Source organism: Diadema antillarum, unplaced genomic scaffold, assembly GCF_040938485.1.
Source record: "Diadema antillarum isolate AM-2024a unplaced genomic scaffold, OU_Dant_1.0 seq00000292_RagTag, whole genome shotgun sequence".
Lineage (NCBI taxonomy): Eukaryota > Metazoa > Echinodermata > Echinoidea > Diadematoida > Diadematidae > Diadema > Diadema antillarum.
The window spans coordinates 405,473-421,933 of NW_027271318.1; the positions used below are offsets into that span (position 1 = coordinate 405,473).

Consider the following 16,461-nt stretch of genomic DNA (forward strand, 5'->3'; position numbering starts at 1 on the left):
ATCCCCATCCAGAAACCTCTGCATCCAGTCGAAATGCCTCCAACAATTTGTATATGAAAGACAGTTAAATAACCTTTCATCTTTTTTTTTAATCATAAACCCACAAGCTATTTACTCATTATGAAGGCTATTATAACCAGTATTACTGTATCATTTATAATTAGTGGTGTCATCATCAGTATTACCATTATTTTACTCTATTTTCATGACAAGAAAAGTCACTAGTTTGACATGATTGGAAATGGACAAGTTTTCTAAAAGCCTAACTATTTTTCCACTTTTACATTCATCATAATTATGCTTGTTTGAATTTGTTTCAATCTTTGGTCATTGGTCAAAATGTTGAGATTCAGTCTTCTGCTGGCTTTTCTGGATCAATCATGATGTCAAATCATGCACATTATTGCAAGACTGGAATAAGTGTAGACAATGCTTTAATAGCTGAAATTGTTTTAATGTACCTCATAACCTTCAAATTTACAAGATATCAAAAAGGAGATGGAGAAGGAAAAGGGAGCAGTTTGCTTGATGACACTGGATGACACCTTGTATTCACAGTAAAATATGTCATTTTTTGCTGTAATTGGATATATTTGATAGTTTACATGGGCACGATACCTGGTAGAGGCTCAAATGTATCCATGACATCATCCAGGGAAGGCTGGAGCTGAACCAGGCCGGGCTGAATGATGTCCGCATTTATCCCAGCGTGAGCTGAATGCAGGAGGAAACAAAATAATGGGTCAACAAATTATGCAATTATGAATCATAATTGAAAACATACAAATGAAACTGCACCCCCACCTCTACCCAAGAAAGGATGTGTACAAATATATGAACACATATTCAGCAGCAGAGGTGCATGATACCCCTGGATGCACTCCTTATGGTCTAACCCATTTAACAGTTCTGATACCATAGTAGCTTCTATAATCATCTTGAGAGGTAAAGACAAGGCTTGAAACCGGTAACTCTCCTCAAAATGCTACCATTGACAGAAATTTCATCACAAATGACAATTTGTGAACAAATTTCCTTTTTTTCTTAGAAGGTGTATACAAATAATGTGAGGGCATCATTTCTTGCAACAATTGATTTCTTTATCACTGATTCTCCTTCTGACAGTGACTATATACACATAGTACATACAGACATGCATACATGCATACATACATACATACATACATACAGACATGCCTACGTACATATAAAAACTTCCAAGGAACTTGCACACAATGAGTGTCTTAGCTCTAACTATCAGGCTTTGTAGGGCATCACGGCCCAAGCCGACTGAACAATGGTCAGTCCTGGCACTCACCAATCTCCCTGGGGTTGGGGAAGGGGAAGGTCGGGTTCAGGCTGGTGAAGAGGGTGTCAGAAAACTCGGACAGCAGCATCTCCTCGTCCATGATCATGGGCGTGCCCTCCTCCGACCCCAGCAGGTCCTTGCCAAGGCTGCTGCTCTGCTGCTGCTCCATGGGATAGAAATAAAAGAGAACACAATTGAAATTTGAATTTATTCCCATATTTCACTTGAAAACCAAATACAATACATGTCACTGGACAGAAAAAAAAATGACATTAAAATTATTACATTATAATATAAAATATGAAAAAAAATGTATTGCTACAAAACTAAATGCAATGATATACAAAGGATGAAAAGAAATCCATGTCAGTAGTGTACAGAGGGAGAGTGAGAATGAGGAAGGAGGAAGGAGGAAGGAGGAAGAGCCGGAGGGAGAGGGAGAGGGAGGATAGGGGAGAGGTTCTTATCATGAAATGTCACAACTGAAATATGAAAGGAACAGGTACTATTATAAAAGTTTTATTGACATACTGTAGCTTCAGATTTAATGATGGTAATCTAATTGCATTCATGAAGCTTCTCTTTCTGGAAGAAGCCACAGTACTTCCCTTTCAAAACACTTTTGATTCTGGCAACACCCAAACTGAATTTGTTAAGTTATCTGTACAAACCCTTTCATGCGGGAAGGGGAAGGGAAGGGGGTAGGGGCGAGGCAGAAGGTGGAGGGGTAGAGAAAGGCAAAGAAATAAAAGAGGGATGGAAATGTCCACACTTGGTTTTGTGCCAACCATACCTGTCTCCCATTTGGATACCACGGGTCGTCCAGGTCGTCCTCGTCCAAGATGTCCGAGGAGAGCTTCTTCTTGTAGAAGATGCGCCATTTCTGGTACTCCTTCACCACGGCACACAGGGTGCGCTTCCAGTACTTCCCTTCAAGGATCACCGCCTGTTTGATTCAAAATTTTGTGGTTAGCAGAAAGGCGTTTCAAGACGGACGGTTTGAACATGTTATCGGAAAACGATGGGGGTTACTCATGGTACATGAATGCAATCTGAGCCATTGTACATATTCACAGAATGCATCTTATAACTTTACTGGGGGTTGAATATCAGGTTACTGACATGTTAAGCTCTATTATGCAAGTAGTTTGACTTTGATACTACAGTAGAGAGATTTTAGCCAAACCTTTCTGTTAGGAGGTTTTGCTGGCAATGGTAAAAATAGATATACTGCACGTCCTGTATAGCATACATCAAATCTCAACACCGTGTAATACAGAGGCTCCAAATTGATGGGGAAATGGTTTGGAAATATGCTCTGTTCTCCCGTCTACGCAAGACTACTGCCGCAGTGGTGATCTGTGTTGACTCATGCAAATTTACAACACACGCAAAACCCAGGAGGCAACCTAGGCCTTTCATGTTACATTGCTTATTGATATAATAAAGAATGTTGAACAACAACAACAAAAACATTGGATCGTTCATGTAGCTGTCATGATAACACACTCAATATCCATATCAACAACAAAATAGACATGCATTGCAACATCATGAGACGGATAATGATATGACACACCATTGCTTCTTTTTTTTTCAAGGATTATATCATCAACAACCTTTACTTTTATTTTTTTTTCTCACTCTGAAAAATAATCCACATACCAAGTAATCTTGACAAAGCATACAATGTCAGAATGTTTACAATTCTGTGAATGTTTACAATTCTGTGAATGTTGAGGCACAGGCTAAACCAGTAAATACAAGGTGTGTTATGAAACATGACCCTATCAAGCAGATTTCAGTTTTGATGCAGTGAAAATAGTCATGAAAGATCTTTAACAAAGAATTTACTTGCATATGTCGGCAGGGATCCCCGCTACACCAGTTCACAAATGATACATTGTATATCATGTGATGACTACAACAAATCAGATGGTTGGGGATACAACATTTACTGCCTGAACTAGAATTGTATTGCCCGAGTCGAAGATGACGAGGGCAATATGATTCTAGTGAGGGTAATTAATGTTGTGTGCCCTGAAAGCAGCCAGTCCATAATATTATTGTTATCATTAAAAAAATCAGACATCTACAGCGAACTTGAAAATACCAACAATTAATGTTATCACATCTTGAATTACATTTCAAAGGAGGAAAAAAAAGATAGACTACAGGGCAACTTATTATTACTGGCTGCATGGCTAGCCATCTCTTGCTATTATCGTGCATGATGCTTGCCAAGTGCAGGAACACTTGCCAAGTATGCATGAACTCTTTTGCTACAAGTACGCGATATCATGTTTACAGCACGCACCTATCCAACTTATTGCCCTCTAATTTTTATATGCATTTTGTTTTTGACTTTTCTCAATAGGCAATAACAAAGTCATGGTCCGGTCAATAACAGTGACAGTAAAAACTTAGGCAATTAAGAATTAAAGTTGCCCTGCTCAGATGTCTGATACTGTTAATATCAATACAGAATACGTAGTCTTTCTTTTCAAAATAAGGGACTCTCCCTATCACAATCTGTATCATTTGTATGGGTTTTTGTTTTGTTTTTGTTTTGCTTTTTACTGAGCTGGTGTTGCCTCCGGAAGTGGCCTTCCTACTTTTGGTGTGCTATCAACTGGCACACCTGAATGTTTTTTTCCCCTTGGGCAATCGCAAACTTCTAAAATATGGAGACATAACTGCTCTCTGCTTCAAGGGAAGCAATTTGAGCTTTTAGTGCCAATGCCATACTTGGAATATGGGCATTTGTAAAACCTGGCAAAATTGTTCAAATTAATGTCTTGGCCCACTACCAGCCACATCCCCCTTGTTGGATCTCCTCCTCTCACCTAATTTGCTGCTACATGCAGTTTGATGTTGTGATTCGCAATCAAAGTTCCATTTCAGTAAAGAATGGAGTTCCCTTCAAATGTCTGAACAGATTAAACTCTGGTCATATAATTGTTCAGAGCCATCAGGTGACATAAGCGCTTTTTACACTTAACTAGCAAATTTTTGCTTAGTCCTGTACCAACGGTGGGGCTAAGGGGGGCCTTAGCTCCACCGTTGGTACCGGACTTTCCTTAGTCCACTTTCTGTTTACACTTGTTTTTGCCAAAGTGAGCTAGCCCCACCGATAATCCAGTACCATCTGGCCCTGCAAAAAAGCAGGGTTAGCACCGCAATTGCGGTGCCAAGCAAGCGAGTGTAAACAGAACAAAGAAATAATCCGGGGTTACGCGACGGAGAAAGAGCCCGAACCCCACAAAGTACGGGACTAAAAAATATGAGTGTAAAAAGGTCAGTTTTCTCTTTAGCCCGCGACAAGAGCTTACACATGTAGTACGGGATTTATTGGCGAGTGTAAAAAGCTGGAAAAATTGGTACGGGATTAACAATAGTCCTGGGTCAGAGAAAGTACGGGCTAAGAAACACAAGGGTAAAAAGGGCTATAATTAGCATAATGTACTGCAACAAACTCACATGTATGACAAAACAAAACAAAATCAAAACAAATCACTGATACTGATCAGAATCCTGCTGATCTCTAGCATAACTTTCCAAATGCTAACCTCGAACACAAATAGTTTTACTGGCTAATTCCTCTTATATCTACAATTGTATACATCAGGATAATTCTATATAGAGGGGTAAAAAAAAATCAAAAAATTTTTCAAGTGATTTTTATACATAGAAATAGCAAAATGTATACAGACTTGTGAATGAAAAAAAAGTCTGATTTAACTCTACAGAATATAATGCCTTAAATGTAATGATTCAGATTATGAATGATATTATGGTGTAGGCAAACTCACACAGGAGTCTTACCTGAGGTGAATGGTAGGTGGAAGCATCAACCAGCGGTGATGAAAACTGACAAATGAGAGGTTTCCGCCCCAGTATGACTGTGAGAGAGAGAAATAAAAATCAAAAGAACATTATTTCAACATTACTGTGGAATATGCATTCACACACAATGCAAAGCTACCAACCTCTGCAAACCTGTTATGTTTTGTTTCATTTCAGAGCAAGAGTTCAGTTCTGGCATGGTAAGTCTGCATTCATGACCACCTTCAAATTAGACATTCTATGAAATATGTTTTACTTGAAATTTGCTGATCATGTGCTTAAACATATGTTTTTTTATAGGTGTGTGTAGAGTGGTTTCATGGGAAGATCAGTGTATTTCATCAGTTAAGCTGCAAGGAAGGCCCTTAACCTACATTCAATATCCATTTTCTTCTTTGTCGACAATGTAAACACTTTTATGAAAATAAAAAAAGACTGTCACATAGTCAAATCAATGTTTACAAGCTCTCAATAAAAGAATGCAAGCATTAGCTCAATACATATTTAATGTAGTATACAAATGCATTTCTTGACAATGTGGAGCTAAAACTTTCGAAGATTTAATCAGAACCACATGAAGATATGTTGGAATGTGATCCATATATATTCATAATGGCCATTTTCATTATTTATAAGCTTGAAGCATATACAGAGACTTGGATGATATGCACTATAATGTGATCACATCATCATCATTCCATTGCACAAATTAAGTTATGTAGCATATTGCAACACATGTTACAAAGGATGGTTACAGCTCCCAGGTACTCACTACCACAGGGGGTCTACAACGGTCATAGGTCATAGGCACATGACCCACAACATTGATACAAACTCTGCATCTAACCACGCTTATCAGATTTGATTCATGGCACAAAAGAGTAGGCCTACTCCTATCGTTGCACATCTTGGATACTGCTGTAAAACCAGAAATGTTTGTGTGCATTTTAATTTCGCAAATTTCAAGAGAGCAGAGATGCATGAAACTAAAATAAGGTGAAAGTTCCTGTCTACACTATATTTGATTGAATGAGAGTGGCAATTTGCGAAAATGTCAGGCAGTGAAAAAGGCCATCTGCTCTGATTCGGGAAAAATTCCATGCTGCAAACATTTCTTGCTTTATCCATTATCTACAGTCGTTGTAAGACAACAGAAATATAATGCATTTTCCTAACTCTGCAATGCAATTCATAGTTGTTTACAATTATGCAGAATGTGCGGGGCATGGTTCAGACAGCATGTACATCATTACAAGATGATTTGACCCACCAAAGAACCTTGCATACTGGCAAAATGGGGCCTGGATATAATGCCAGGTGGTACACGGTCATCTTTGCAGAGCCATAATGACAATTTCCCTCGCCCCTGTGCCCAAAATTCATTACCCATCACATCACAAGGGCTGGTGGTAGGTTGAATCCAGGAATTCTACAATCTGTGATCCCTCAGTTGCATACAACAACAGGAATAAGAGAAAAAGATAGGAAATGTATCTGGAAATGATAAACACTTGTTTCTTGAAGGGAGGTCAAACAGTTTCTTCTTTCTACTGTCTCTCGGTGCACATACACACACAAAAGCACACACACACACACACACACACACACACACACACACACAGGCACAGGTGATCACGCTCCCCACGCATGTTCGTTCACTGGCATTCATATCAAAGTTGGTAGCGAGCAAGTTTACACACATGTCTGTATGAAGACAAATAAGGTCAAAACCCAAAGCTCCGATACTCCAGTTATCAATTGCGAGTTTTATGCAAATAAATAGAGTACAAAGTGTCAGATGACAGGTAGTGAGATCATAAACTCTCACAGTTTTGGACAGCATTTGTACAGGAGACAATACCAGGACCCTGGGTACGCCGAGTAATTTGCTGTTTCAAGCTGTCTTCACTGTAAGGAACCATAATTTTTCCAAGGTTAAAGCAGATTGCTGATGGAAATGAGATTCTCCTCTTTCCTGCACTACAGAGTCAGAGGTCAAACATTTAGATACTGCCGTATCTTCGATTGGGGGGGGGGGTGATAACGGACAGACTATTCATGTCGAGGGCTGTATACCAATTCATGTCAAATCAGTGCATATTATTATTACAGTAACGTAGAATTGATAGTAAAGAGTGACAAATATGAAATAGAATTCTGACTTGAACACCTGCTGGCAACTTCTTTCTTGAAATGAAATCTATGTCTTTCTCTAAATCAATTTTTTTCTCTAGAGAAGTGAGTGACTCTTCAGAACCTGTCACATAGGAAGTCAGTTCTCATATTAAAGGGGATGGCTAGTAACTGATCAGTGGGAATCAGTGGGAATGCTGAGGGATGATTGTTCCAATCCTTGTGGGATTCATTTAAGAGTACATTATATATCTATTGTTGTGTGAAAATTATTTGCTTCAGAATGGTCTCATATTCAAGTAATGTGCAGTTTAATGTTTCCAGGTTAGCATGCACTGTACAGTGACGGGGCATTAAACTGCACATTACTTGAATATGAGACCGTTCTGAAGCAAATAATTTTCACACAACAACAGATATATAATGTACTCTTAAATGAATCCCACAAGGATTGGAACAATCATCCCCAGCATTCCCACTGATTCCCACTGATCAGTTATTATCCATCCCCTTTAAGCTAATTTTGAGAAAATTCATATTTCAGTCTTCACTGGCACAAAGCAACACAAGAATAACAGATGTACATGACATACAATGTACTAACTAGTATGTCGGATTGACATGATCAAGACAGCTGATTTTAAATACCCCATATGGTGCAATGACTGATGACATGATCTCAGTCAAGTAGTCATTTGTCCAGTTTTGCTGAGAACTTTGATGATCTGTAGCCCTACTGTTTATGCTATGATTACAAAAAGAAACCAACACAACTATACACAAACAAAACATGCACACATGTACACAAAGACTGATCAATACCTGGCACACCCTAGCATATCCTCGTAACTTGTGTCAACATTGTTAAAAGTGCGCACAACTGCGCCATTCATCTTTTGGAGCCAACCTTTTTTTATTGGCGTAGAGCTTTACCAGGTAATCGAGGAGCAATCAGCACACAAGATATGAGCATGGGGTTTATCTGTCTGACAACTACAAGTGCCTGGTGCTCAAGTGGACGATGCTTATTGGGAATTACTGAAGTAATTGGTGGGGTAGACACCACATTCACCTCTCTAAATTTTAATTTGCAACTTGTCCCCCAGTCTGTTCTAGAAAGCTGCTTGTCTACCACTGGCGTCTAATTCATAACTTCGGCACAATGTTCATTATGGGCTTGTGTGTTCTTGTGGTTGTTTAGTGCAACATAGTGTTTGTGAATGTATATTCGGGGCTTGTGTGTTTGTGTCTGGGTATATGAGTGTAAAATAGTGCTTGCGTGTTTGTTGTTTTGAGCTTGTGAAGCAATTACTGTTTGTCCAGTCACAAGTTTGCATAAATACAAAATGCATCCTTGGGACCATACTAACCTCCTTGATGCATCAGGCTTTTCTTTAAAAAAAAAAAAATCATATCCAGGGTTGAAAAAAAAGAGAGAAACATATCTATTATGGAGTCAGGAGCAGCACTATAAGGAATTAAAAAATCTAAGTGCGATGGTGATGATTAACAAATACAATTTGTATATCTTTGATTGATCATGTTTGTTTCTGTCTTGATGTGTACAGTAGTTGTCTGTCTGTTTTCTTTCTTTTGTTTTTTATGTAGGAGTTTTGTTTTCATTTCTGATAGTATTCATGTTGTATTTTATCCACACAGACCTGCAGAAGAACAGTCTCTGGACTGAAGTATGTGTTGTGCTTAAATAAAGTAATGAACAAACAATAATATCAATCACCATCATCATCATCATCATCATCATCATCATAATTATCATTATCATCATCACCATCATCATCATCATCATTCATGGTCATCATTATCACCATTGTCATCATCACTAACAGCAACAGTAGCACCTTTTGATACTGGTATAGAACATCTGTAGCACTTGATTTGTTGCCCCCATTTCACCAATGTCTAGTATGAACTGCTGCTACAGTACACTATGGAATCAGTGCTGTGAAAACCAGCCCTGAAGGTTCACGTACCTGGTGAAAGGTCTACTTCAAAGCCATCAGGAAGAATATTTCTGGAAAAGGGCTTGGCACACAAACTAGTTGAACTCTATATAATAATAGGATGTCTTTGTGTAGACATGTGCCCATACAATAAAAATCAATTGCGGGGGGGGGGGGGGGGGGGGGGGGTGGCAGCCTTGGTGGGTAGGTGGATTATTCTTCTCCCAAGTTCCACTATGACAGAATCATTGTATTATGGTGCACTATAATTCCATTGCTATAAATGAAATTATAAAATGGAGATCATGTAGTAGAAAAAAGAAAACCACCCCAACCCTATCCCACCCACCCCCCCCCAAAAAAAAGCAACTTGTAGCTTAATAAGTAGATAATATTTACACTGTATATTCTATTCCATTTCACACACATTTTTTTTTTTTTCTGACTAGGACTTCTATCTTTAACTGACTTTCCCTCTTTCCTGTCATGACCTGAGGCATTCGGAAGGAAATCCAATGTGCCCATGTACTGTGAGAAAGGATTATCCACAGTGTATGCTGGAAAACCACAATACATACATGACCACAAAGTGTCAGGTGCGTGCCTGCCCACATGGTGAATAAAATGAACATGTGGACCATCAATACCGAGGCACGCCACAGGGCATGGGAGATAGGCCGCAATAGTTCACATGAATATTTGTCATCGGTAGGTATGAAAGAACTTCCCGTTTCGGACGCTATGCAATAAGCACTACAGCTTTCAACACAATTTGAATGCAGACGTCGTATAAAAAACCTATCTTTTGAGAAAGCACATGTCTCCACACAACAAAGGAAGAGTTTGGGTGGGTGATATCATTATGCATAGCCATGTGACCTTGAGAGCTATTTTGAGGCACCTACTAGGCACCATGTCAGATGACTTTTTAATGTTCAAATGGTTGCAGCCAAACTCTCACTGGCTGTTGTGTTAAAGCACGTTTCAATGTATTTGCATTATATAAGACCGCACTTTGAATAATACTCTGCTCTCAACTGCTGTTAACCTAAAAATTGTTTCAGGTATAAAGGGCAGTTAAGTTTCTGGCACTGCTTATTGGTAAACAGAGATTCAAGCTTGGCGGGTGTTATCAAAAAGAAATATACAAACTTAGAAGATTTATTGTTGACTTTATTTAAAATACACACTCCCCTGAATTCACTCATAAGAAGCAGGATACAAATATTGAGTTCTGTATCATGATCCAAATCTTGTGATTTTTGCCTGTGTGGACATGAAAATCTCACCAGATAGCGGCAATCACTATCGAGATCCAAACCCAAGAAATCTTGCAAATTAATACTTGGGAATCATTGTGATAATTAGAGATATAGCAGGGCTCCACACTAACTTTTATTTTTGGTGGCCCAAAGGCAAACATCCGACCCTTTTTGGTGGCCCGAGCAGGCCACCACATTCTTCATTTCTGAAATTTTGGTGGCCCGACGTGCATTTTTGGTGGCCCCGGGCCACCAGGCCACCGTTAGTGTCGAGCCCTGGATATAGTCTCAAGTAAAAATCTAAAGTTGTTGTTGTTTTTTTTTAATCCTGTCCTGACAAATTATCAAGATTGGCAATTAGCTGGATATTTCTGTTTGTCTAACAGATGCAAAAAATCTGCAAAAAAACTTGCTATTTGGATCACAATCTACATCCCTCTATTTTGTCCGCATAAATAAAACTACAGTTAAGATTTACTACCTTGCCACCACAGTGCAATATCTTTCATGATACATAGTAGATCTCAGTCTCTCATTATACTGTATACCTATCTTAAATAGCATATTGTTAAGTTCCTTAGGGTCAAAATATTTTCACAGAATTACTTTGTCACAAATTTGATATGTCTGGACAAATTTCACTCTCTGGTATTGCCAAAATTATGATGGAGTGGGGTAAATTCCCCTATGACAGAATATTGTACATATTTGTATTTTATAAAACTAACACTAGAAGGAAGTATGACTGAATGACACTCCTCAAAATCCCAAAACACATCGAAATATTCATAAAACCCAGGGAGGTGAACCTGACAGCAGGTGGCTACCACACAAAGCACATTGCCCATCTCCCTTTAAACTGGGTTATGCACAACAACTTGCAATACAACTTGATATTTTTATCATTTTTTACACTGTTCTAAGAGCATCGTCCAATAATTGAGATACTTCAGACCTTGACTTGAAAGGGGTACAAAAGGGGCAATCATAATGCATCCCTGACTGGGGAAATGGTACCGAAGTTGGTCAGGAAGCAGACGAACGATGGGTCTCTGCTGGCTGGAGCCTGCCATATTTCTGATTCAGGAAGTCAGTCTAAGTTTGATATGGCCTCTCAATGAGCTTGACATGTGCTTGCTCCAAAGGTAGTAGCTTCATTTTTGTGACAGCTAACTATGCTGATCATACAGGTAACAGGAGGTTTAGAAGAAGACCATTAGATCTGGAATAGATATTTCTTTCAAATGCTGCCTATACTTCATTTCATCACGAATATTAGTATCCTTCTTAACTTTCTGACTTACTTTTTAGCAGCATAAACTCCCACCCTTCTCCTACACATTCAATTCCCCATCTTCTTAATAGGCGTAAATTATAGGACCATGGTCTACAGTAATTCATACATTCAGTCGTTCAGACATGGGTGGTAGGTAATTCACTAGTCTTATGGTATTTTAACATGTTCTAATGTTTCAGTCACCATTTGCGCTGATGCCCTATCAAAATTTCAACCTAATACAAAGAAAAAAAGAAAAAACACTTTCCTGAATAGGTCCTCTACACAGTATACAATTACTTGCTTAAACAGACAAATTGAAAACAGTTCAAAACAGTCAGTTATCAATCAAGATGCAGATTGTGAGAGTCTTTGATACCAGGATAACTTGATCACATGACAAAGTTTACATGTCTTCTCTGATTTGTCTACAAGCATTCAGTATTGGGGAAATCCCCATTGTGCTGCATATAAAGTGTCATTGTAATGAGAGTGAGCCCCTAAACACTACTGCATAAAATATTTATACTGCTTACAAGTTACATTGTATATATCCAGGACAGACATAGCCATGTGGAAAAAAAATAAAATATTGCAAAGATAAAAATGATAGAGACGTTTATGTGCAACTGTATCTTTCCCACTATAATGGACAAAAGAAAATCAAGGTTTTCATACACCATCTTGGTTCTAAAGCAGAATCCACTGACAATCTTTCACAAAATATTTTCATCTTTATCCTGCTCTGATACATGTGAGGTGGAATTACAGTACAGCCACCCCATGGTCACGATCTACTAACGTATGATACCATAATCCCCCTCTCTTCTCTTTACCCACTTTGTGGCTTATCAAGACAGAAGGTGACTTTGGAAGAGATGCCTGTCAGCCGCCAGTCAATATAATCTCAATACACCCCTGATATCGACTGGGAGATAAGTGACTGCTTCCGGAAAAAAAAAAAGAAAAAAAAAGAAAAAAAAAAGAAAAAAAGAATAAAGCACAGGGGAATGAATAAGAAGTTTCTTAAAAGGCAGAGTGTGGGTAATACAATACCTGGTTAAACTGTACTATCATATGGCATGTAATCTCTCCCCTATAACAAGCTCTATGCAACAGCAGGTATCTATATGAAATTGTTATGAGAGGGGACAAAAGCATCCAGAAAAGACATGGACGGGATCAGAAGCTCATATATTTATCATTATCAAGCTCCTCTTAATCAGACAAAGGCAACACCACACTGGGAAAATGTGATGAAGCCACATATAGGTTACGTACACGACAATATGCACACAAAGTACATACACAAATTGTACATACATGTGAAGTATGACTTCACATCATGAACTTTTCTCACATTCTCCCATTGTTGCATCTTTGTCTAATTTTTGGTAAGCATGCACCATTCCATTTCATCATGGGATCATTATTTCTTTCAACATACAAAAGTGCAGTATTAGTTCATTTTGGGCAGCAGAAAAATTTTTCAAAATTGCAAATTATGCAATTCCTAAAAATGAGGGAAATAATTTCCTGTAGGCCATGTTGGCCATAAATAAGGAGACATGGATTTGTTTATTTGGGATGATAATTTAAAGATTTCCATATCCATGTGTTTCAAAAGCAATGTCAATCTTACAGTTGTATACATTATACATAATTGGCATATGTACACTTACTAGCGAAAGAGTTATAAAGTATGCATAATTTCATCTAGCAGTTTCCAAACAACATACCGATGCCCACATGGCCTTCAGACTGAATCAGTAAACCACAACCACAATATTTACTCAGTCAAATAGTCACAATATGGAGTAGGTGGTGCTTTGGCAACAAGCATTCAAATATACAGCAGTTACTTTAGAAGAGACAGAACTCCAAAATTAATGCTTGACAAAAACAATTTGGTTGCATTCTGTGACAAAGAAATTGACATCTTCTTGTCAGCATACAGCTGATTGTGGAAACACTAGGCACATAAAAGTAAATCATGGCACATTATACTCGTGTATTTGTAGCTAAATGTACGCAAATTGGGTATTAGCAAAGTCACACAGTATGAGAACATTGGTATAATATCATGTACATGCTAACAAACTGAAATTAACTTTCAAGCTAGAAGACATTACAACTATACTTTGCGGACAAGTTACAAATTTGATACATGATGATAAAGTATAGAGGAGATCACGATGAGAGAGTGTGTTTTTCTGTGTTTAAATCAGATCAGGAGTAAAACTCAATTGTTTGCAATAAACTGTATATTAAACTTTTAATTGATGCTCTTCCCTACATGTGCCCTATGGGGCAGTGGGTCTTCACTGGAGCTGTACTAGCTTTCCTCAACATTTCTTAATCATGGTGATTTGTTTTATGTATAATGGGTTTTTAATGAAAGGTACTTGTCACTTTTTGTTTTTGTGCTGTTTTCCTTTTTCCACAATGACTGCTACTGTAATCATTTACACAAATTTTCTGATTTCATGTGATTGTGAAACAATAAAACACACAACTTAAAAAAAAAAAGGAAATGGTGCTGAGACTGTTACAAGCATAACCTCAAATTCTAACATTTTTAATATATATTACACATTAATGATGGCCTCTATACTATAAACATATGCAGCATTATTCCCTGTAGTCATGAAATAAGTCATTTTTAATACATCATTTTGCAGTTCTCCTATTTTTGGGTGACATTTTAAAGACTATTTTCTCTGGAAGTGAACTGCATCAAGAAAGTTGTATCCATTTCAAAGACACATGGGAGATGGTGATAAGATTGTTGCCAGCACAGCCTCAAATTCAAATATTTCTGATATATACATGTTTATGACAGCCTTTTGACACAAGAACAACAAGTAGTATATTACTAAATGCTTTCAGTAAATAAAGATCTTGTTAGATATTCATTTTGCTTTACCCTGTAATTTGGGGGTTTGTTTTAATATTAAGATGAAGGTGAACTATGGCCAGAAAGTCTAACTGGGTGGATGATGCACAACTTTCAATCATGGAGCTATCTTTCCACTGTGTCTGTAGTGTTCAAGACTAATGTTGCCAGTGAGTTCATTACATCCAGTGCCACAATATATAGATGATGACTAGCAGGGGAGGGAACATATCAAATGTTACGCCCGAAGGGTTTGAAATGCTATTGAGGGAGGTTATAAGTCCCAAGACAAAGTCGAGGGACTTATAGCCTCCCAAAATAGCATTTCAAACCCTGAGGGTGGAACGTTTGGTACATGTTCCCGACAACAGAAGTCATCATCTGTTACATTATATGGGTTTGTCAAATACCATATCAATAGTCCATACAAATACCGTGGAAGCCATGTTCGTAACGTCAACCACCAGTACAACGCACTCGATCGCTCGCTCAGAGCCAAATTCACTGTGCGTGGGTCCTTCAAATCACACTTTCGTACACATCTGCTTTTTCGCATTGTATGGAATAGGCAAATTTATCCTATTGATTGCGTGAAAAATATGATCGTTCAATCGTTTGGTATCGTTTGTCATTTGTTACGTGAAAATGTTTTCCCATGGGAGAACATTACAAAAAATGTTCTGCCCATGGGCGAACATAACCAATGTGCCTCCATCACTGACTGTGTTTAGCCAATCACTAACCGGTATTTGACTAACCCATTTAATATTCTACAATGTTTAATAGCATCTACATTTAACCATACATTCTGATGGATGAAATAATACAAATCTGTAGTTCCAGAAATGTAATTGTTGACAACACTCCTCAGCTGATTGATATCTAGAGAAGATGTAATTGTATTTTATAAGCAGTCATCTTTGCACAAATGATGTTTCACCCTGGCTCAAATAAGATGAATATCAGATTATAACCCTGCTGATTATCAAACGTTTATGAAGATATGTACACATTCATAAGGACAACATAGAGCCAACAATATAATGCCAATTTGCTGTTGCTGTTTTGTGGCAGTATCACGTCATGCAAACTTTCCAGACAATACATGTATACTCCACTGCTGCTGGAGGCGCCATGTCATTTCAATCTTACTCATCTTTGATGAAGCATGCAACAGATCGAAAAAGCACACTAATGAATCTTTATACATCACAAGTAACGTCCACGACATTTTAGACAGCAAGCTTTTAATAGACTTTCCAGATCTCATACAGTGTAGGACCTACATGTTAGCCATACTGCATTCTACATGCCACCTGCTTACAAATGAAATCAAATTCAACTTTCTGACACTTGTACTAAGATGAACATGGCACATGTACTCTACATGTATATTTCAGTCGTTAACAGCTTGCCTTTACCACAGTATTGGCAAGAGACCCTGTTGCAACTGAGTGGGATGTGCATGCAAGCAGTCCATTTGGCATGAACAATGGACACACCCCTCTCACACCCAGTGACACAGTCTCTCATAGAGTGACTACAACATACTCACAGTGAAGCACAGGACACGTACTGTCACTCTACTGCATGCACAGGCATTTGCATGCGCAAATTACATTGTATGCCCCTACGCTTGGACACAAGTATATACAAATATATATGTGTGTGTGTGTGTGCACGCACTGCATATTATGCAGTGCATGTGTGCACACACACACACACACACACACACACACTACTGTACATAGGCCTTATAATGGGTCTAATTTTCCACA

General features: G+C 38.2%; 1 protein-coding gene across 1 annotated transcript in view; it reads right to left on the reverse strand.

Annotated features, from left to right (window-relative positions):
* LOC139730109 (uncharacterized) overlaps positions 1–16,461 on the reverse strand; it is a 55,593-nt gene that overhangs the window by 19,881 nt on the left and 19,251 nt on the right. Inside the window, exons 3-6 of the mRNA XM_071641013.1 lie at positions 5,135–5,211; positions 2,103–2,255; positions 1,319–1,469; positions 619–714 (exon numbers count right to left, since the gene is read on the reverse strand). Of these exons, the coding sequence (XP_071497114.1) occupies positions 619–714; positions 1,319–1,469; positions 2,103–2,255; positions 5,135–5,211 (477 nt within the window). The remainder of the gene's footprint in view (positions 1–618; positions 715–1,318; positions 1,470–2,102; positions 2,256–5,134; positions 5,212–16,461) is intronic.